Consider the following 20,451-nt stretch of genomic DNA (forward strand, 5'->3'; position numbering starts at 1 on the left):
TGATGTCTGGGTGCTGGAAACTTCAGACAGAACCTGACTGCAAAGGATTAGCTGCATATTAAATATGATGACTTTGTTTAAGTGCCTGTTACATTTTCAGGGGAAAGGGAATAATGGGGCAAACGATTCAGAAATATGTAGTTAAATATGGATGCAAAATTTCTCACTTTAAATCCAGTGTACAGGAACACACTGAAACACGAGAGGTATAAGACAAAAAAAAATATTCTGAACCACTGAATTCATGCTAGTGCAGTTACTTTTATGTGTCTCTTACATTTACCATGTAATGTAATGTGTGTAATCACTGATATTGTTATTATATTGCAGGTAACATTTTTGCAGAACAATGCAAAACAATAAAAACAAACAGAACGGGTGCTGGTGTTCTGCTGTGCTTCTTCCTCTGGAACTATTGGTGCATCTGAACTGTAAAAAGTTATAAAGCTGAAATATCTGAACCCTGCAGGTCCTTTATTGAAATGGTGAAGATAATGCAGACTGATGTTCACCATTTACTGAAAAGTTCTTAGGAATAAAACACATGATGAACCAGAACGGCACTCAGCCAAGCACATACCACCACCAAGGCCAAACAATCCAACAGGTCTGTCTGACTCTTATAATAGAAAAATAAAAGGAAGGGGAGGTAATCTGATAACATACATGATTTATTTGCCATGAAAAATAGTAAGTACTGTGTGTGAGCTCTGCTTGTGATCCATCCCTCCACCAAGTTTGGTGCAAATCAGGGCAGGACTTTTTGATAATCCCGCTGAATACAAGAAAAATGTCTACAAATGCTTAATTTGGAAAGTAGTTGGCAGTACATAAAGTTATATATCTTCAATAAAAAAGAATAAAAAAAATATAAGAATTAGAAAAATTAGGGTCCATACATTTTGTGTAATGCCATCTTAGCCCCCTTGAGGGTGATAAAGCATCAAAAACAATCTGCTGCAAACTCCCAGCATTCAGCCTCAGTAGGTGGAAGGAACACCCTGCCAAATCATTAATAATGGAACAAGGCAGGTGTATAAACTGCGAACACTGAAACAGATTTTGATTCCTCATCGTAACTGTCTACAGAGAGGCAGCACCGACATTCACTGACAAAAGGAAATGGGGAACACCGTCACTGTATACTCAACAATAGTTGTTTCCTAATGCCCAAGTCATCAATAAACAATTAATAATAAAAAAAAAAATCATTAAGCCTCCTGCGTCTGCTCTTTAAAAACACTTAATGAGAATTTTTTAATTAATTCCAGACAGGTTTAAGAGGTTTAATATATCGACTGGTGATGCAAAACAGACTTGATAATATTCTTATGTTTTTTTATCATTATTATAATCCTCATTAGTCATGCAACAAATTATATAATACCTACACACCCTCTGTATAAACCTTCATCAGCTGATAAAGGAACCAACAAAACCACAATTCACATAAAGAATTTGCCCTTTGCAAGCCCAGTGCAAAAATTTGTCTCCTACCATTGCAGTTACAAAGGCTCCATTACCGTGTATCTTCCAGACATCGGTCTGCGCGTCTGCTGTTCCTACAATCTCTTAAAAATATCCGAATAACTGATTCGAAAATAAAAGAAAGCCATCGTATCTACGGGACTGTAACGCTGGTTTGTTTTCCAGCGCAGCAGGTCCACCAGAGTCCCCGTGTCCGCCAATAACCTTTCCAGCAACTGACACACTGAGCTGAACTTGTCTTGACCCCTTGACCTCTTGCACTGGATGTGTCTTCCTCAGTGACATGTGAGGCGCAACATGACCACACAACCCGTCTCCTACCTTCAGGAACCTGGCTGCGGTGTTTCGCACCGACTCGGAGCCCATGTTTAACTGTAAGAGAGCACTAAGCCAAATCCTCCACCATCATCATGTTTTCATCCTTGCAGGGGGAGGGAGGGTTGACTACGAGGCAAAGTGGGGGGAGAGACAGACACATACACGGGGCCTAGTCGCCACATCTTTTCATGCGAAGAAGCTGCGCCGCTAAACCGTCAGTAATCCGTATTTATTTGCACTAAATATATATATATACAACATTTAGCTAGTTTATGGCTGAGGGATTGAGATTGTAGTGGATCGAACTGTATTAAACTGCTTTGTGTTTGGTTCTCTTGCTCTCCTCCGATGCATTCGGGCTAACTAGCTTGCTAGCTAGGTTAGGTGGTTAAACGTAGCTGTAGCGTTTAGCTTGTTTCGCCAGCTTACACCAGACGTCGCTTAATTTCCACTAAACAAAACGTTTGATGCTCGTTTGCTTTAAACGCGCGGAGATGCGTGATAATAATTTGATTTATATTCAAGCAGGGTCGTTAAAACTAGCCACTTAGCTTCACGGCTGGCACAGACGTTTTGAATGTTAGCTAGTAGCTAACGCTAGCTTCCAAAAACGGTGGTTTGTTGCCATCTGTCTGGGCTCCATCTATACACTGGATTGACATATTCTTTTACTGCGTTTAACCAAATTAACGGAGCCAGTGTGTGCTATCAGTGTACTGTTTCTCGTTTATAAAATAACACTGTGTCTTAGCGCCGTGCTGCATCAGAGCAGGGCAGTCCTGGCATCAGCTGAGCAGCTGGCTGTTTTGCAAAGTCCTACTGTAACGTTACCTTAAATGCCAAAGAATGCAAAAATAACACCGACATTTCTGTTGACATTGACACACTACTCATAGCATTGTTGTAGACTGAGTTATGTTCGTTTTGTTTTCCGCTGTTTTGACTGAATTGCCATTGTCTGTGCCACACCATTATCTCATACAGAGCTATATCTTGTGTTGGAATTTCAGACCCGTTTTTGGTTTCCCAAAACGGCTCCGGCCCGGGCCTCAGTCCGCGGTCTAGAGTTTGATAGTGGGCTGTTTGAGACGGAAGCACGTCGGTGTGTAGCTGCCAGCCAGCCCCTGTGCCCTAACCACCATCATGGGAGACAGCAGAGGTGAGGAAATAACTGTACTGATTTTATTTATAAGCAGTTCAGCAACCTGAATGTATAGTAAGTGCACCTGGAAATTATTGTCGGATACTAACCACAACTTTATAAACTGTTCTTACACATTTGTTAATGAGGGTTGTTGTACAATCAGGCCTCTGAAAGATATGGAATACAGAAACACATATCTGTAGCATGCACTGTAATTAATTTAGATGTAACACCACAAAAAAATCTCAGACTCTTTGAAGTTTCAAAACTCATGCAAAGCTGAGCAGTGCATCCATTCTAAATTTTATTCAAAACACAGTGTTATCTGAATTTTATTGTCTGTTACTGTGATTGTCTTTCTGCTTGTTACCAAAATCTTGTGCTCTGAGGAAAGTATAGAGTTCACAATTGGGCCCAGTGTTTAACAGTAACATGAGAGCATTGTATCAGTGTTGCACCACTTTGCTTTGAACCTGTAGTTCTACACCAGGAAATTAAATGGCAAACCATGCCAGTGTTGGTGTCATGCTCAACTTGTTTACCTACACAGGACTTTCCACTTTTTCACTATGCACCTTGAAGTCAGTATTCCTTACAAGGGCTTATACACAGTGCTCTGTCAGATATTGATTGAAAAATACCTTAAAGAATAGGAGACAATAATGATTTTTTAATAAGTAAGCAAAAGCATGATACCTTGCATTTGTTGAGTTGATAAGTATTCACTTGATAGTGCCACCAGAGGCCACAGTAGATGATTTGTGTGTCTGATTTCTTTCCAGTGGGTTTGAGGCAAGAAAAATGGATTAGATCAGATGACAACCAAGCACTCAGCCTTAAGCAGTGAAAATGCAGCACACAGCTGGCTGCAGAGGAAAGCATCAACTAAATACAAACCACAACATAAACAAAAATCTATTATAATCTAGTCTATTATTTCATCATGTTTCAATAAACCTGACCCAACAAGGGCCATTGATTCCTCCAGATTCTGATCATAAATTAAAAATAATTTCTTCATTTTGGTTGTGCAGCAGTCAGACAGAGTAAATGCACATCTCAGGTAAAGCTCATCGCAGGTGCTGTGTGAAAACTGATAATACATCCTGAGAAATGTAGGGAATAACTATCAAATGCCAAATGTTGCTCTGAGGTGTAGCTGCAGTTGCAGCTTTGTATTTTTAACATTATGCAATGAAGATATTTAACCAATGTGTTTAGCAAATGATCGGCATTCACCTCATTAGAGGTTACAATCAAGACAGCACTACAGTTGAGTCAGTAATTGCTACCATGCTATTTGTTGTTGTTTTCATCTAAAATGCATTGAACTGTTAATAAGCTTAGGCTTTTTTTTCATGAATGATTATTAGCTGTTTGTATATTGTCTGTTCTGCTTTCTCTTATCAGATTCTCGCAGCCCGGACAGTTCGTCTGTGTCCTCCCCTCCATCAGGCCAACGCTCGCCCCCTCTGGTCCCCTCAGCCGCAGCTTCCATGACCTCCCTTCCTCCCATCACCACCACCGGGGTCAACAGCCCCATCAGTAGCATCGGCTCCCCCTTTTCTGTCATCAGCTCCTCCCTGGGCTCGCCCTGCCTCCCCGGAACACCATCGGTGGGCTACGGCCCCATTAGCAGCCCGCAGGTAAGGGGGGACACTTACAAGAGGCAAATGTTTCAAAAATTCCTTGCAAGATACCTGGCTATAATCACATATTACTGTTGGATTTTTGACAGGTTCTAAGACCCCCTTGATCACTGCTTACCCCAACAGGACTGACAGTTAATTCCTACCACAAAACAGTGATATCAAATGAGTCATATTTCTTATGCTTAAGGTTGCATCATGATTAAATAAGAATGACTGTATTTAATTCAGTATGTTTGTCCTTAACCACACAGTTGTTGATAGAATATTGGTCGTTCTGTGTCTTTCCTTTCATGGGGTCATGACTTTTGTTCTGAAGGCTGTATGTTCTCTGTTTTTACCAGTTTGTCAGAGAGAGATATAAAAGGCGAGGCAGGGCTTAGAGAGACGGAGGAACAGGACATTCAGTAAAAACAAGGGGTACACACTTCTCTCACTGCAGTCTAATGTTTATTGTGCTGTCATGGTGATGGTGTTAACAAGGTACTATGTCACATTTTTATGAAGGTAGAAGGAGAATCATGAAGTGCGTCCTAAAAATCCTCCGTGTTGTCGTCTTGTTGACCTTTGTTTCTGTCGTCCTTTCAGATCAACTCAACAGTGTCCATGTCAGGGCTCCATGCTGTGAGCAGCTCCGACGATGTGAAACCTCCACTGGGCTTGAAGCAGCTCTCGTCCCACAGCCCAGGCCCGATGCTTTCCCAGAAACGCCTTTGTTCCATCTGTGGAGACAGATCCTCTGGTGACTATATGCCTTAATTACAACTCCTGTTTTCTGTGCCTTGTCTTTGACTTACAGCTATAAAATACAGACACTTAAAAAGTTGGTCCGAAGCCCTGAGATCCTTTAAATTTCAGCTTTGATTGAATTTGTCCTTCCTCTTGTCTGACTTATTTGGCTCTTTTCGCCCACCTTCCCGCACTTTACAGGTAAGCACTACGGTGTCTACAGCTGTGAGGGCTGCAAAGGTTTCTTCAAGCGGACAGTGCGCAAAGACCTGACCTACACCTGTCGGGACAACAAAGACTGTATGGTGGATAAGAGACAGAGGAACCGCTGCCAGTACTGCCGCTACCAGAAGTGCCTGGCTATGGGCATGAAGAGAGAAGGTGAGCAAGCAGGGAACTTCAGAACACCTTGTGTACCTCTTGTTCTCAACCCCTTTTGCATGATTAGTGGTCTAAACATTGCTACTCTTGTTATTTGGCACCAGAAATACCAGTTGGTTGAACTACTTATTAATATAAACGTACAAGGCCAGTTAACGGGTGCATCTAAGGTTTTATGCAGCCGCTTGCCTGTAGCCTGTGCTAATGCCTGGATGCTGTAAAACCAGCTGGGTGGAGAGTGGGACAGATGGCTTCTCGTAAAGCCAGCATGATTTGGCAGTATTTTGATTGAGATCATGAAAATAAGGTTGTCTGAAGTCTGTGTCAGACTAAACTCTTATTTTTAGACAGCGACTGTATATTAGACTAACTGAGTTGTCCAAATGTAAATTTCTATTTAATCAACAGGGAGATTGGTTGTTAGGGACATCCCGACTTTTCACACACACAGTTTGAGGTGTAAATGCACAAAGTGGTGGATCGATTCTCTTTGTCTGTTTTTGTAGTTGGAAGAATTGGAATGTAGTTGGAATTGCTTGAGTTAAACACCAGAGTATTTCGTAGTATATCATTGTTATGTTAGTAACAGTGAAAGTACTAATGAACCGATTGATTGCACTTATGAAATCAATAAAATGTTCCATACATTAAAAATGAGCTGATCTGCGTGCGGCGTCGTACAAGTGTCCTAACACTGAAAATGACATTAGATCCATTTAAAGCCTGTTAGTCTGAGGCTATCTGCTGCTAAGGCTCTTAAGAGTTGAGCAGTGTAGCTACAAGCTAACTGTGCGGTGCTTTCTCATATTAGATTATTAGATTAGGAATGAATTCCCCAGCATGGTGTGATGCTACATTTACTGTGGTCTGATCATAATTGTTTCTGTTTGATAGGATTCTGAGATGTGTGGTCACTGTTGTCAGGAGCATTATGTTAACACAGATTAAAGGAACTTTTTACGCAGCTGCTTTTCGTTGCAGGCCCCTTTTGTGTTATCTGCAAAGCCTCAACCTGTAAATCCGGGAGCCAACTTTTTAACTTCACCTGTAACCTTAAACGAGATCTTTTCATCTCATTTAATGTTACTTTCGAGAAGTTAAGCTTCAGTAATATTTGCACACTGGTGTATAGGAAGAACGAGTGCAGGGTGGTAGAGGGGGATATGGGGGTGGGTAAGCCTTGTAAACACTAACCCCCTTTCCCCCTCTCTTCCTTTTTGTTTCCTCTCGTTCTCTCTCTCCCCCCCTCCCTCCTTCTGTAGTGGCCAAGATGAACGACAGATGTAAGGAGAAGAGGGAGGGAGGGGTGTATGTCTGTGCCTGTATGAGTGAGCAAGAAGCAGACAGATATTACACTGCATATCAGTTAGAAGGAGCTAGTTTAAAATGTTTTCCATCGTTTCTTGCCAGTGTTCAGAGGTCGACCAGTGCCAGCCTTGAATCATTTCCCCATGTTTGTTTTTTTTTAACCTTTATATATCCAGGGAAAGTTTGGCTGAGCATGCACACTCTCTTTAATCATCATCCTATTTTACTTTAAAGTTACTTATTGTTTATTCTCACCTGGTTAATGCCCAGTAAGATCACAGTTACTACAGACAGCCTCAGAGGAGTTCTGCTTCTGTTGAAGTGCATTCATTTCCATGTCTACTCATACTTCGATGCTTATAGTGGAGGAAAGATTTTCCCACGGGGACTTTTCAAGCTTTCATGGCTTTCAATGTGGCAATCCCACTTTTCAAAACTTCTAGCCACTGTCGAGCCTTTTTCTTTTCTGTGTCAAATACAGGAGCAGTGTAGATTTTTAATTGTGATTTCAAGAGGATTAAAAGGAATACAGTATATTGGTTTCTCCTTGACAGAGGCTTCAACAACTGCCATTGGAATCATAAACTAAGTAATGACATGAAGTACAGTTGGACAGTGATATTTTCTGTTGTATGGCACAGCTGTCAGCTTGGATGTTTGGTGAGCAGTGTAGTGCCCCCCACCCCCTCCACCTTTGGGGCAAAGGAGCAAATCATCATGATCCTGAACATACATCCAAAGCAACCAAGTTGATAGAACTTAACAGTGGGTTGTTCTTTACTGACCAAGCAAGTCACATGACCTCAGTCTGCATCTGCTGCTGATGCCTGTGGGTGGTAGACTTTTGACAGTGAAGGCTGTCAGACTGTAAAGGTTTTCCAAAGAAAAAATTAGAAATGTGACCTGAGTAACCTGATCTCACAAACTTCCTGTGAAAGAGAAGCTCAGTTTCCTTTGGGTGAGGGATTAAGAGAAACCTTGTTACTGCAGGTATCTGTAAAAAACTTGACTTCATGACAATGACTGATCAAATCTGGACAAAGCACCTACTTACAGAAAACCAGTCAGATTTCATTGTCATTCCAGTCACAATTAGTTATAATAATAATAATAATAATAATAATGGTGCTGTCCATTTGTGCCTTGGTAGTGGGCCTGAAAGAAGTATGAAAGACAGTGTGAGAGATCTATCTTGAATTGTGCATCTGTCTCTTTCAGTGCTTTCACGCTGTTTTGCTCATTTTTTCACATTAATTTGCTCTTACTCTTTTATCTTTCCCCATATTTCCCTCTTTTGTTTGTATAAACCTCCCACGACACCAATCTTTTACCCTCATTTCTCTTCTTCATTGTTCACACATTTTCTCCAATTCGACTTATCTCACTTGCTCCATTCTGCTGTCTGTTGGCATGTGCTTCGTACTCATCCTTCTTCCACCACCTTTCACTCATACACTCGTGTCTTACGTTCTTTGCCATTGCCTTCCTTCCCAAACCCTTTGCTTCCTATCCTTGCCCATTCCTTTTCCTGCTTCTCAATTATTTCATATTGACATTTTTTAAACCAATCTTCCCATCCACATTTCTCCTGTCTACTCTTCCTACACCTCCTCCCTTTCTCTTCTTTCTCGTCCTTTTATTGTTTTCTTGTGTGTTCCTCTCTGCCCAATCTCCCATCCTGCAGCTGTCCAAGAGGAACGGCAGAGGAACAAGGACCGAGAGGGCGAGGTGGAGTCGACAAGTGCAGTGAACGAGGAGATGCCTGTAGAGAAGATTTTGGAAGCAGAGATGGCTGTAGAGCAGAAGACAGAGCTTCATGCAGATGGAAGTTCAGGTGGCAGCTCTGTGAGTAGTCTGGACGATGCAAACTGTCTTGCATTGACGTGCTTTGTTTAAGATTTGAAAATATTTTCAAATGAAGTTTGACATGCAAATACTGAACATGTGAGATGATTGCCTGTTGGGATGAACAGCAGGGTTCTTCTTTGTCAAGTTCTTTGATGAAATAATTACGAATTACCCTCTAAATCTGCTTTATTCAGCCCAACGATCCTGTCACCAACATCTGTCAGGCAGCAGACAAGCAGCTCTTCACCCTGGTGGAGTGGGCCAAGAGGATCCCTCACTTCTCCGAGCTGCCCCTGGACGACCAGGTCATCCTGCTACGTGCCGGTAAGCAGTCAGTCAGACTCCAGAAGGTTTCATGAGTAGTGATTCATGAGTGCTGATAGGTTGTTACCTCTTCCTCAGCCGTAGCCCCTAGACTAGAAATGTTGACACGCCTTCTCTTCGACAGGCTGGAATGAACTCCTGATTGCATCGTTCTCCCATCGTTCCATCTCAGTGAAGGACGGGATTTTACTGGCCACTGGCCTGCACGTCCACAGGAACAGTGCTCACAGTGCAGGTGTTGGAGCCATCTTTGACAGGTAATACACAGATGCACATATGCACAGTGTAACTCTGACAGTTTTATTACACTAGTGATTTCCCCAGCATTCAGGAGTTTGGGTGGATGACCCAGTTGGACAGGACATGCCACCATAAAAATGTTCTGCGCACTGCAGAGTTTCAGCAGTTTGTAAAAGTGCTTTTTTCCAGAGGCATTTCTACTCCTCTTTGAAATCCTAACTGCGTAGGATCCTCACCTAGAATAGATCCGCTTCTGCACACTGTTAGGACCACCTACTCTTAGCCTAAAATAGACCGACCCCGAAAGGCCAGGTAGAATCCACATCCCCCTCTTTAAATCACCTGGTAATCCCACATCAGTGCTGAAATCTGAAGATGAATAAAGAAAGAACATGCTCCGTTATTTTTCCACATGAATTTCTTTTTCTCTGTGGTTTCACACTTACTGTTTTTATAAGCTAAACACACGTCTTACTCAGGTTTAGTCGGATTAGTGAGTAGTGTAAGAACTTTAGGGTATTGTGTCATTGGTTGGCTGCAGCTGCTGTGTTCTGCGTTGGCTGTGATTGGCTGAGAGACTTTGCTGCTTTAGTAGTGCCTGTAGGGTGACAGCGCATGCCGGGGAGGCTGGTGACTAATGCTTACCCATAGACATGCATGCGCCCACGCGCGCGTACACACTCAGTGGCATAGCGCCTATTGCCGCATTTGATAATATGATCATGGCTGGCTAACGTACAATACTAACTTGTGAATATATGATAGGAATACCCCTTCAAATTACTTTAAAATATGTTGGTTTAATAATTAACATCCCATTATTGTACAGGACACTGCAGAGGCCATGAGTATGTATTTTGATGATATGTTTTCCTGATCCTGAAATAGGTAATCCATGATCACATGAAAACAAAACAAACATAATTACAGCCATGGCCTCTGCAGCCTTCTGCATTATCGCATCAACCATCTTTTCTTTTTTGTTTTTTTTTGTTACATGTTTTTACAATATTTTTGTAATTGTTGGGAGTTGTTTCAAAATGTTTTTAATTAAGATGTGGCATTTAATGTCATAATAAGTGCTGGTTCCTGTCATGATGGGATGTTATAGCATCAGCAGGTTTTAATGCACGTTCATTGATTTTAATGTTGTTCATTACATCATTCACCTGCTTTAATGAAAAAAAAAGTCCAAATTGTGACTTTTGTGTAAAACTCCAATTACATCACAACGTGTCAATTCACTGTTAATTACACAGTAATTACATTGTTATTAAATGCAGTCAGGTTTAAAGCAAGCTAACTGGGCTCATGGCAGATCGCTCAAAGATTTTCCTCTGATACCTGTTTTTTCTCATAGCACTGCTTCTAGCAGCAGGCTTCTGTTTCAGCTTGGCATCAGAATCCGTTTGAAGCTTCAGAATCATATTTTATCAAGGAGGATGGAAATAATAAAATATTCAAATATCATATTGGAGTTGAATTAGACTTCTTACAGGGGGGCCTGAAGTGCAAAACAGAGAAGACTTTAACAAAACAACTGAACGAAGCAGAAAACAAGAACTACACAACAGAAAAAAACACTATTTCACAACACAAAGTGACAAATAAAAACAAAGAAGTCTGAATATTTACAGAAACCCAGCGTTTGGCATGGTACCTCCTGTTTTTGTCATTCTAAGCAGATCCATCAGGGATGTTTGTGTGACAGTGTAACAGGTGCACACGGAAAAAGTCAAACACACTTTGCCTTTTTGTCTACACACTGCTTGACGAGAATGACAAAGACAGCGGGCACCTTTCATTTCCGTTTTGTTGTGTTTTCTGAAATGTTTTCTGTTTTGTTGATTTTAGAATTGTTGTGTTTTGTTAATTTGTTTTCCTAAATGTTGTTTTTGCACTTTGTGCCCCTATTTTTCACACAGTGGCCACAAACTTACTCAAGTTACTTCTCATGATGTAGTGACGTTTAGCTGTGAACGCCTATTAAAAGTTTAGGGTCAGTAGTTTTTCACCTGTTAGTTTCATGTGTACTAATGGTTTCTGCTGTTATGCATTTGGCTCATAAGATTTATCATAACCTCCTTTCTGCTTATTTTAATACAGTGGTGCCTTATGTAAGAGTACAGTTGAAGATGTCCTAAAACAGATCAAATGTTTATCAGAGGTCCACATTCAGCAGTGTCAGTGTTTGGGGCAGATATAGTGAAGTTTGAGGGCAGACATGAAAAATGTGAACCATGCATACTGTTTTAAAACAGTTTAAAATACATCAGAAATTAATTTGTTACACCGCAGATTTTCACCATATGAAATTATTTGTAAGCTCTTATCTCTCTGGGCTCAGAAAACAAACAGAATACTGTAATAATAATGTAACTGTGTAATGACATTGTAATAACACATTGTGATTGAATACGCAGGGCGCACAATGCCGAGGTTGGGGCCATATTTGACAGGTAATTACGCCACTACACAAACACTTTTCTTAAACCCCTCCTCTTGAGTCAGCACTGAACACAGAGCCAAAGCTAAAGGGTTGATGCTCTGAGGCATTTCCGCAGCTTTGCCGGTTTTCACTTGGAGATATTATTCCGAACATGCGCTGAGAATTGTTTGAGCAGGTCGCCCAGCGAACTGTAGGGCTGTGGGTTAGATTTTGAATTTGAGTTCAGCACCATATTTTTGTTCCTGACTTTGACTGCGAGAAGCCTCGTCCAGTCGCCTGCAGAAAACTTTTGCCCGTTAGCGATGCCTCTTCTTATCAAACCAAGTGCTTGTTGAGCCTTGCCAGACCATAATGAGCAAATCAAAATGTGTGGGCTGGCTTTGTGACGCCTATCTAGCTTTCTCCGGGCATTAATGATGGGATGTGGTTGTATGACAAAATACTACTCCACCTTACGTGTCACAGTGAGGTAGTCTTTAGAGGATGTAGTTTACTGTTGAGCCTTTTGGAGGTGTTGTTGGCCCTCTTCAGTCTAAGAAGGCTGAAGACGGGCTGCTTTCCACCACTTTCTGAATAAAACATTCCTCCATTGCGCTGGGTGTGTGTCACAACTTCATTAGGCAATCCACTGTATCGTGGGCCTGGGCAGTGTGTGTTAAAATCAGTCCGTGTCATTAAAAGCAGATGTCCATTTCTGATGTTGGATCACGGAGTAGGAAATGAACTGTCTCTAACGGCCATCCTTTCCTCCCCTCCCTCTCTGAACATATTCCAGGAGAGCAGAAGTATTTGTAAAAGTGTTTAGGATGCACTTATGGCCCACGCTGGCAATCTTTATATTTTTTTATTTATTGCACTCACACATCTAATGAAGCATGATTACCTCTTTGATTAAAAATGTGTTGATCTGTTGGTAAGTTGGTAAAATATGTCTTTGGTATTTATCCTGTTTTTTTCCAGCGTAAGTTTTTGTTTGTACTGGTTGCATGCTCTGTTCTTCACTAACAGGACACCTGTCTTTGTTCCTAAGGTAAAGATTTGTGAAGTATTTTTAAGAATCCATGTAATTGAACGTCCACATATTTGCCAGCACAGTTAATTATAAATACAACAAGAACAAGCAGCTACTGAATTATTAAGCAGGAAAACTAAAACCAAGAATCGGCCACAGCACACAGAACAGCTGGCCAGTCTCAACCAGTGTTTGTTTTTTGGGGTTGATTGTGCTGCTGAATCAGCGGTTCAGCCATGCCCCGAGTGGTTTGGACATGAAGACATTACTTTGACAGTAACAGTAAATAACAATGTGATTATGGAGTCGGGTCCCTCCCTGTTGTTCTTACTCTTTTCTTCCCACCCGTTTCTATCTTCTTGTTTTTATCACTTTCCTCCTCTCTTTTTTTTTCTCTCCCCTCTATTCTGGTGTTGTCCTCCTCACTCCTATGTGGATTTCCCCCTGCTTCTCTCCTGGCTTCTCCTCTCCGCTCCGCAGGGTTTTGACAGAGCTTGTAAGCAAGATGAGAGACATGCAAATGGACAAAACAGAGCTGGGCTGCCTTCGAGCCATCATCCTCTTCAACCCAGGTAAAGAAGACAGGTTGAATGTTAAAAATCATGAAAGGAAAATATCTTTGGGGACACCAAACTAAAGTGGACAAGTTACAGTTAAAATTTAAGGAAGTTTAAAATGGGGAAACATGTAAAACTAATTTGATTTTCATATTGAGATAATGTAAATCTTCTGTCATTCATGTTCATGTTTTCACACGAAGATGCCAAGGGTTTGTCCAACCCCAGTGAGGTGGAGCTCCTGAGGGAGAGGGTGTATGCATCTCTGGAGGCGTACTGCAAACAGAAATACCCTGATCAGCAGGGCAGGTAGGCTATAACACACACACACACAGACCGACACTCTGACAAGTAAGAGATGAGGCTGTAGCAGCTGTAACACACAGCACAGAGCAGCTGGTTGGAAGATTGATATAATGCAGTGGTTTCTGTCAGGATCATTGCAAAGAAACAGACACTTGGAAGGTCTGTTCAGGCCCAAATCTCCCTTTACAAACTTTTGCTTAATGGTTGTACTTTGATGTGCTGATGATGTGCTTTCTTAACTAAAGCTGGCAGAAGAAACAACACTTTACCTCATCCTTCCCTCCTTTGTCCAGGTTTGCTAAGCTCCTCCTCCGGCTCCCAGCACTGCGCTCCATTGGTCTAAAGTGCCTGGAGCACCTGTTCTTCTTTAAACTGATTGGTGATACGCCCATTGACACCTTCCTGATGGAGATGCTCGAGGCGCCTCACCAGCTCACCTAGAGGAGCCAGGTTCGGTCCTGTCAGGATCTGATGCACACCAGGATTACCGACACGTCACCCCGTGTTGGGTCGTTGGCTCTTCTCTTTGGGCCTCACTTAACTGCAGCACCTGCTGGTTTAAATGTACCAGTTCTGACACTTGTATACACACACACACAGACACACACACACACATGTATTCCCTGTCACCGGCTAATTATCTTCACACATGCAGGTCTTTACTTGCATGCATTAATTGACATACAACATTAGCTAATACACAGATAATATGGCTCTGAATGAACAGTATGCTAAAACACAAGCATACTCAAGAACACACACACACACACACACACACACATACACACACGTTTTTACCATCTCTTCCCATACTCAGTTTTCCACCGTTGGGGCTATGATTCGAGGAATATATGCCCTTTTTGTCACACATATACAGTAAATGTCTTAATTTAATAAGTTAGCCTTCGATTTTCACATCTTCATCTCACAGTGGGTTTTTGCTTCTGCGTAACTGGTACACTTCCCCTGTTTTTACCTGGGTTACTTAGTTACACTGCTAGCTGCACCTCTGTATGTTATATCCATCACTAGACGGTTAGTTATTCATGTATGGTTTTAGCTTAAAATCAGGTGCATAGCATTTCAATCAACTGTCCACCATCAAACAAATTCACTTCTTATTGGTCAGGAGGTGTCCAGTAATGGACAGACAGGGACACCCTCCCAGTGAGTTCACCCGATCTCATAAACATTTAAGTATTTTATGCTTTTTCTGAATATTCATGCTGAAACTTGTTTGTTTCTATTTTGAAGTACTGTACTCATGAAATGAGAGCTTTTTCCAAGGCATTGAAATCCAGGAAAAGGGGGCTGGGAGCACTTTGTTGAGCAGACAAACTTAGCTTCTCCCACCCTGATGCGCACAGCGGGCTTTGTAAGAAAAGAAGAATGACTTGAATTTTTTTTTTTTTTTTTTTTTTTTTTTTAGTTTTGATTTTATCCTTTTCTCTACTTTGGCAGTTGGTTGGTATTTTAAACGGCTTGAGGCTCACAGGAAGTACAGCTTCATGCAAAACAAAAGAGTATTTGTTTCTCTTTTATCTCCTGTTCCCCCTAATCCTCCCTTTGCTGGTGGTCATTTATGCACTTTTGTGACTTGTAACTGTGTAAATGTTCCTGTTTCCTAGAAATGACCATCTTTCCTCAGATACCTAAGACGACCTTGAAGGTACTACGTGTAGGGTTTTCTAATTATTGCAGCACTCTGAAATCAGATGTGATGATTTGTTATAGAAGTTCCCAAATAATTAGCCACTGCCTGTACAAAAGAACCAGGTTATGATAATTAACAGTTATGTTAGTCTGTCCTAATGCCCAGTGAAAGTCTATTGCTCCTGATAGATGGCTCCGTATTCCAAAAGAAAAAAAACTTCTTTGGCCATGAAAGAGAAAAAAGATTTTCTCTGCTCTCTGAACAGTTTTGCCTACGAGTGGCCAGCCTTTATCTAAGTTGTGTGGCCTATCGAGTGAATAAATAAGCCTGGCATTTGACCCGTCTACCCAGCAGCTATTGAAGTGTCCTTGTGCAGCAGTTTGAGAGTCACTGCTTTGCATTAAAGATGCCACACTTCTCTCCGTCTGCTCTGTAAAATTAGCTGTGAAATAATCAGAGCAGCAGAGATGGGAAGTGTAAAGAGCAGTGGAAATTATCTGACTGTGGCAATAATGCAGCATTTCATTTCACCTGGCAGTCGATCAGTATCTAATCTGGCTCATGAACCGATCACTGACTGAGGATCGATGTTTGAATTACAAAGGACCTTTTGTATGTCGTGTAACTGTAATGCAATAATGAAATTAATTAGTGCTATATAATGAAAATCCTACACCTACTACCTGCAGCTTTGGAAACTTTATTCAGTGTGTATTGGCTCAATGCTTGCGACCTTTGTACAGTAGATGTAAATAATGAAAAGAAAAAAAAAAAACAACCACACAGGAGTCAGGCAGAAACAAAGGCCTGTTCACACTCGTGAAGGTGAAACATGTGGCTCCAGCAAACAAATTTAAAAGCTCTATTTTCTGCTGTTGAATCCACCTCCCGTGTGATGACATCTCCATGAAATTGTTATGAGCCCAGGGCCAAACCACACCTCACTGCTGCTTTTGCACCGACTTCTGCCAATGTTTCCTGTTGCTCTTGGCAACTGATTGGCTGGATTTCATTGACAACGGCACTTGACATTTACTGTGATTGAAATTTGTGGGCAACTGAATCTGAGCATTGCAGTGAGAGGTCAAATGCAGCTACCACATGATCAGGAGATATAAAGCAGACTATGAATTAAACTGTCTACACGTGCTCGAAGGCGAGCAGTACTGGGGTACACGTAAAGATTTATAACCATTTTTGTTAGTAAAGTATTTAAAAGAGTGTTGACGTTCTGAGGTATATTTAGCCTTCTTATTAGTCACCGCATTTAATAGAAATTAGAAACATGCATTTTGCAGTATCATTCTACAGGGAAGAGGTACAGCTCTCCTCTACCAGGTGCTAAATAACTAATACGGTCTTTTTGTTGATGACTTGCACATTTACATCAATGCAAACACAGTATGCAAGTACACAGACAAATCAGACAGCCATTGTCCACTCTTCGAACAGGTCTGCGTATGATGTAGATTTCCCTCTTAGATTTTTCTTTTCTCTTTGTTATTTTATGACCCCTAACCTTACTGCAGACTCCAGCTTTGGAAAATGAACACCAGCTAAGTGCTTGTACATTTTGGCTGTGGCTGATAAGTCTTTGTGCCCTACCAGACACAGCCAGAGCCTTTTTGTATTTTATAGAGCAGTAAGGCTGGTGGAAGCAGTGAAAGTAGCTGTTGAATTTTGGGCTCCACCAGCTGCTTTGGTCAGAATGAGCAATGAGCTTCCGGCCCTGCAGATAGTCCAAATAGTTCTTCTCAGAGAGGATCCTCGGCCTCCCCCCGTGTGATGTGGACACGGGGGCGGGCAGTTAGAAAACCTGTAAGACAGGTGGTTTTGTATAACATGTCAATAAGTTGGTCTAACCTTAGAGTTTGGTGTTGTTTCAGTTCTTCTCCATCCATGCAAACGTACAGCCAGCTCAACAAAGTAGTCTCCTCATGTCCATTCATTTCCTACATGCAGAGAGAAGTCAGCCCCTCGTGCTTCGCTGCCGCCTCATTTTGGTGTTTGGTGGCAAAGAAAAGCAAGGTGGTGGCAAGCTAACACTTTAGGTGACAAGCGCCGACACCTGCCAGCCTCCTTGTGCTGTATATGCTGCGATATGGAACTAATGCTAGCGCTCTGAGCTTTGAGACTTCAGTGGAAAAGCGGAAAAGGTTTTGTGGCCGCCGGGCTTTGAGCTCAGCTGGCCAGAGACAGTTTGGGTTATCGGACTGAAGTTTGTGAGTGCAACCCAAAATGAGCCTTTCCCCCCCGTCTCTCAGAGAGTAGGCTGACGTTAGGTAAATACTCTCGTGTTTTGTTAGGGTGACATCTCAGCAACTTTCTCTGCAGGATTTTGTTTTTGGAGCTTCCTCTGTTGAATGTTTAAGCCTGCTGCTACTCCATCACGTTAATCGCTGGGGATGGGAATGATTACGCAACCAGTCAAGTGCTGGGGGATCCGCTAGTTGACATTAAATTAAAATACTGGTCTTATACCCAGCTGACTGAGCAAGTGCCATCTTTGCTGATAATTCATTCAATCAAGTCAAAATATGCAACTTGTATATTCACATTGTGAAAACATGGTTAAACAGTTGTCATGCAATATGTGCATTGTGTCTCTGGCATTTGTAAATTCAGCTTAGTCTGTTACATAGGTTTATATAAATTGGCAGTGAAAGTATTTTAGATTTCTCATCCCTCCATATAACAGTAATGTATTTAAGTTTTGCTACGCCATTTCTATATTTCTTTATATTTTTGCTATGAGCTTAGGTCATTTAAAGACTGATAAACAGATACAGTAAAAAAGAAAAAAAGAAACTATACAGTCGTTGCAGGTTCTCTATGCTAAGCCACTTTAAGCTTTGCTAACCAGGCAGGCTGTTGTAGTAAGAGCTGGTGTTTGGGTGTTTCGGTTTTCTTTGCATTTGTTGTAGGGCATGTGTGGCCACGTGTGTATGCTTTAATGCACATGTGTATGGAATCTGTCTGCAGCTACACCTTTCGACTGGCAGAGACTGTAGCTTTGGCTGGGATGTGCAGAGCGCTGTTAAATTAATGAAAGGATGCACAGAGGAAAAGGGGCCAGGCTGGAGAGGAGATGAACCGGCCTGTCGACCTGATGCTTTACGAACACAACCCAGCCTCCTCCTTTGCCCATTTTCCCGCTACTTTGCTTTAAACTTAACGAATGCTTATTATTCACTCACCCACATGGGCTGAAAGTTACTGGCTTTGCATTGGAATGGACTTGTAGAATAAAACTATGATTCTCGGACTGTTTGACAAGGATGTGAAGCTTTTAGTGGAGTAAACGTTGGGGAGCTGTAAGGAAGGGATTCAGTGCCGTGTGTCCCTCTTTGCTTACTTTACTTGACGGCAGAGCAGCGACGGTCTGCGGTCTCCGCGGGAGACCGCCGGATCACACCGCACCGCCCACAAACGTTTGTCGTTGCAACCGTGTGCACTCGAGGCAGACGCATGCTGTGACCTTTTGACTGTGTAGCAGTATTGTTGTCGCCATCTTTGTTACATTTTGAAATGACTCGCTTTTTGAAAAATAAAGACGTGGATTAAATACGCTTTTTTTGAAATGGATCGCAGGCTGTGACTGAAGAGTTGATCACCGCGTATAGATTAGAAATCAGGGCGGCACTTTTGCCTATTGACACAGGCCCCTAGGAGCCAAGGCCCCCAGGAGCCGAGGCCCATCCCGTTATGGTCGATGAGGCGCAGTGTGTGCTGTGCAGCCTTGAAACCACCACTCTCACTGGTTTGTTTATCACTGCCAAGCTGTTTGCGGATGTGGCCGTTTTAAAATGCAGCGCCGCTCAGTCCCCACTGCTTGTTTGTCATGTATGTTGTGATTATTGTGCAGTGCACTAAGCAGTGTGCACTAACCTTGGCCTGTGTAGTGCATACTAAAGAGGGGCCCTAACAGGAATGGAATGACAGCTCGTGTGGAGAGGGGAGGACTGGTCCCAGGAGTGAGAAGCAGACCAGTGTGTGGTCCCCTCTGGGTGCTCAAGCTGTGCATTGGTGCTTTTTATAGGGTCCCCCAGCCTGAAAATGTCTGCTTTTGGTTTCCAAGACACAGGGAAATGCATATACGAGTGAAATGCAAATGAGGAATGATTTGACAGGGCTAGCGTAGACTGGCCCTGGACCTGCTCTTCTTCGGTTGGAGTTGATTAGGTGTTTCTGCATCCGGGTCGGCAGCAATATGGCGTGTGTTTACTGCGTTAGAGTCGTATGTGGCTTTAGCTGGATTCTACCAGCAGTAAAGACAAAACCCTCAGTCTGTTTCAGATCACGAGGGAGAAAATGTGGAGGCAGCACCTCTGAGCAGGATCTGGTTACACTGAATGAAGTTGATGGGAGGGATCAGCTGAATATGATTGCCCTCCTTAAGGCGGAGGTGGTTGTTGGTATTTTAAGGTTGGAGGAATCGTGAAGGGTAGGTCAGAGAGAGAAGGAGGGAAGAAAAGAAGGGCAGGGACTTAACGAACTCGGATCAGGTGTTCATTTGTCGATTGAGAAGTAAAACAGAAAAAAACAAATTTCCAGTAGATCTAGAATCTTCCTTAATTGTTTACTCTTCACTTTTAAAATTCACACACTGTTTCTTTGTCTCGTTTCCCGTCTCCCTCTTCTCCAACTACGCTATTCATTTTTTGTTTATTACAAAGTATTAAACAAATACAAGAACTGTAAAATCAGAATGGAATCTGTCACTCTTATTTTTAATTTTTCTCTTTCTCTCGTGTCTGTTCTTCGTCCTGTTTGTATCCTACTCCATCGTACATGTGGAGCTGATTGACTATTGTGTGCTTTGGGGATTGAAAGAGGAAAAAAAATATGAATAATTTTTTCAGTCATTAATTCTGAATCTTGTTTCTGTTTGTTGTATCATGTCTGAGTAAAGGTTTTAATACTGTATGTTTAGTGTTTTTCATTTATTATCTTAAAAACTCACATTTGAACGTCTACAAAAAATTGTTATGAAGTTGTTACAAATAATTTCAATTATTTTAGGATATAAATGAAAATGATGTTT

General features: G+C 41.9%; 2 protein-coding genes across 5 annotated transcripts in view; both read left to right on the forward strand.

The window, feature by feature from the left end:
- Positions 1-11,703, forward strand: part of LOC121191960 — a 53,662-nt gene extending 41,959 nt beyond the window's left edge. The window contains exons 19-20 of the mRNA XM_041053465.1: positions 10,401-10,421; positions 11,691-11,703. Of these exons, the coding sequence (XP_040909399.1) occupies positions 10,401-10,421; positions 11,691-11,695 (26 nt within the window). The 3' untranslated portion in view covers positions 11,696-11,703. The remainder of the gene's footprint in view (positions 1-10,400; positions 10,422-11,690) is intronic.
- Positions 1,780-20,333, forward strand: rxrba (retinoid x receptor, beta a). 4 transcript variants are annotated; one of them, XM_041053487.1, is made up of 13 exons: positions 1,780-1,862; positions 2,817-2,965; positions 4,361-4,596; positions 5,188-5,341; positions 5,530-5,709; positions 6,972-6,992; positions 8,702-8,862; positions 9,060-9,189; positions 9,314-9,446; positions 11,853-11,888; positions 13,371-13,462; positions 13,651-13,756; positions 14,047-20,333. In XM_041053487.1, the coding sequence occupies exons 2-13, from the start codon at positions 2,950-2,952 to the stop codon at positions 14,192-14,194; spliced, it is 1,413 nt and encodes a 470-aa protein (XP_040909421.1). In that variant the 5' UTR covers positions 1,780-1,862; positions 2,817-2,949; the 3' UTR covers positions 14,195-20,333. The 4 variants fall into 4 exon arrangements, with proteins under 4 accessions (XP_040909421.1, XP_040909423.1, XP_040909422.1 ...); XM_041053489.1 differs by lacking the exons at positions 1,780-1,862; positions 11,853-11,888 and adding an exon at positions 1,939-2,020; XM_041053488.1 differs by lacking the exons at positions 1,780-1,862; positions 6,972-6,992 and adding an exon at positions 1,939-2,020.
- Positions 20,334-20,451: the final 118 nt, after the last annotated feature.

Source organism: Toxotes jaculatrix, chromosome 13 (assembly GCF_017976425.1).
Source record: "Toxotes jaculatrix isolate fToxJac2 chromosome 13, fToxJac2.pri, whole genome shotgun sequence".
Lineage (NCBI taxonomy): Eukaryota > Metazoa > Chordata > Actinopteri > Toxotidae > Toxotes > Toxotes jaculatrix.

Bases quoted from the DNA above. Each gene is read 5' to 3' on its own strand.
- rxrba (XM_041053487.1), top strand. The intron at 9,190-9,313 runs GTAAGCAGTCAG...TCTCTTCGACAG, and splicing joins GGTCATCCTGCTACGTGCCG to GCTGGAATGAACTCCTGATT. The intron at 9,447-11,852 runs GTAATACACAGA...TTGAATACGCAG, and splicing joins GTTGGAGCCATCTTTGACAG to GGCGCACAATGCCGAGGTTG.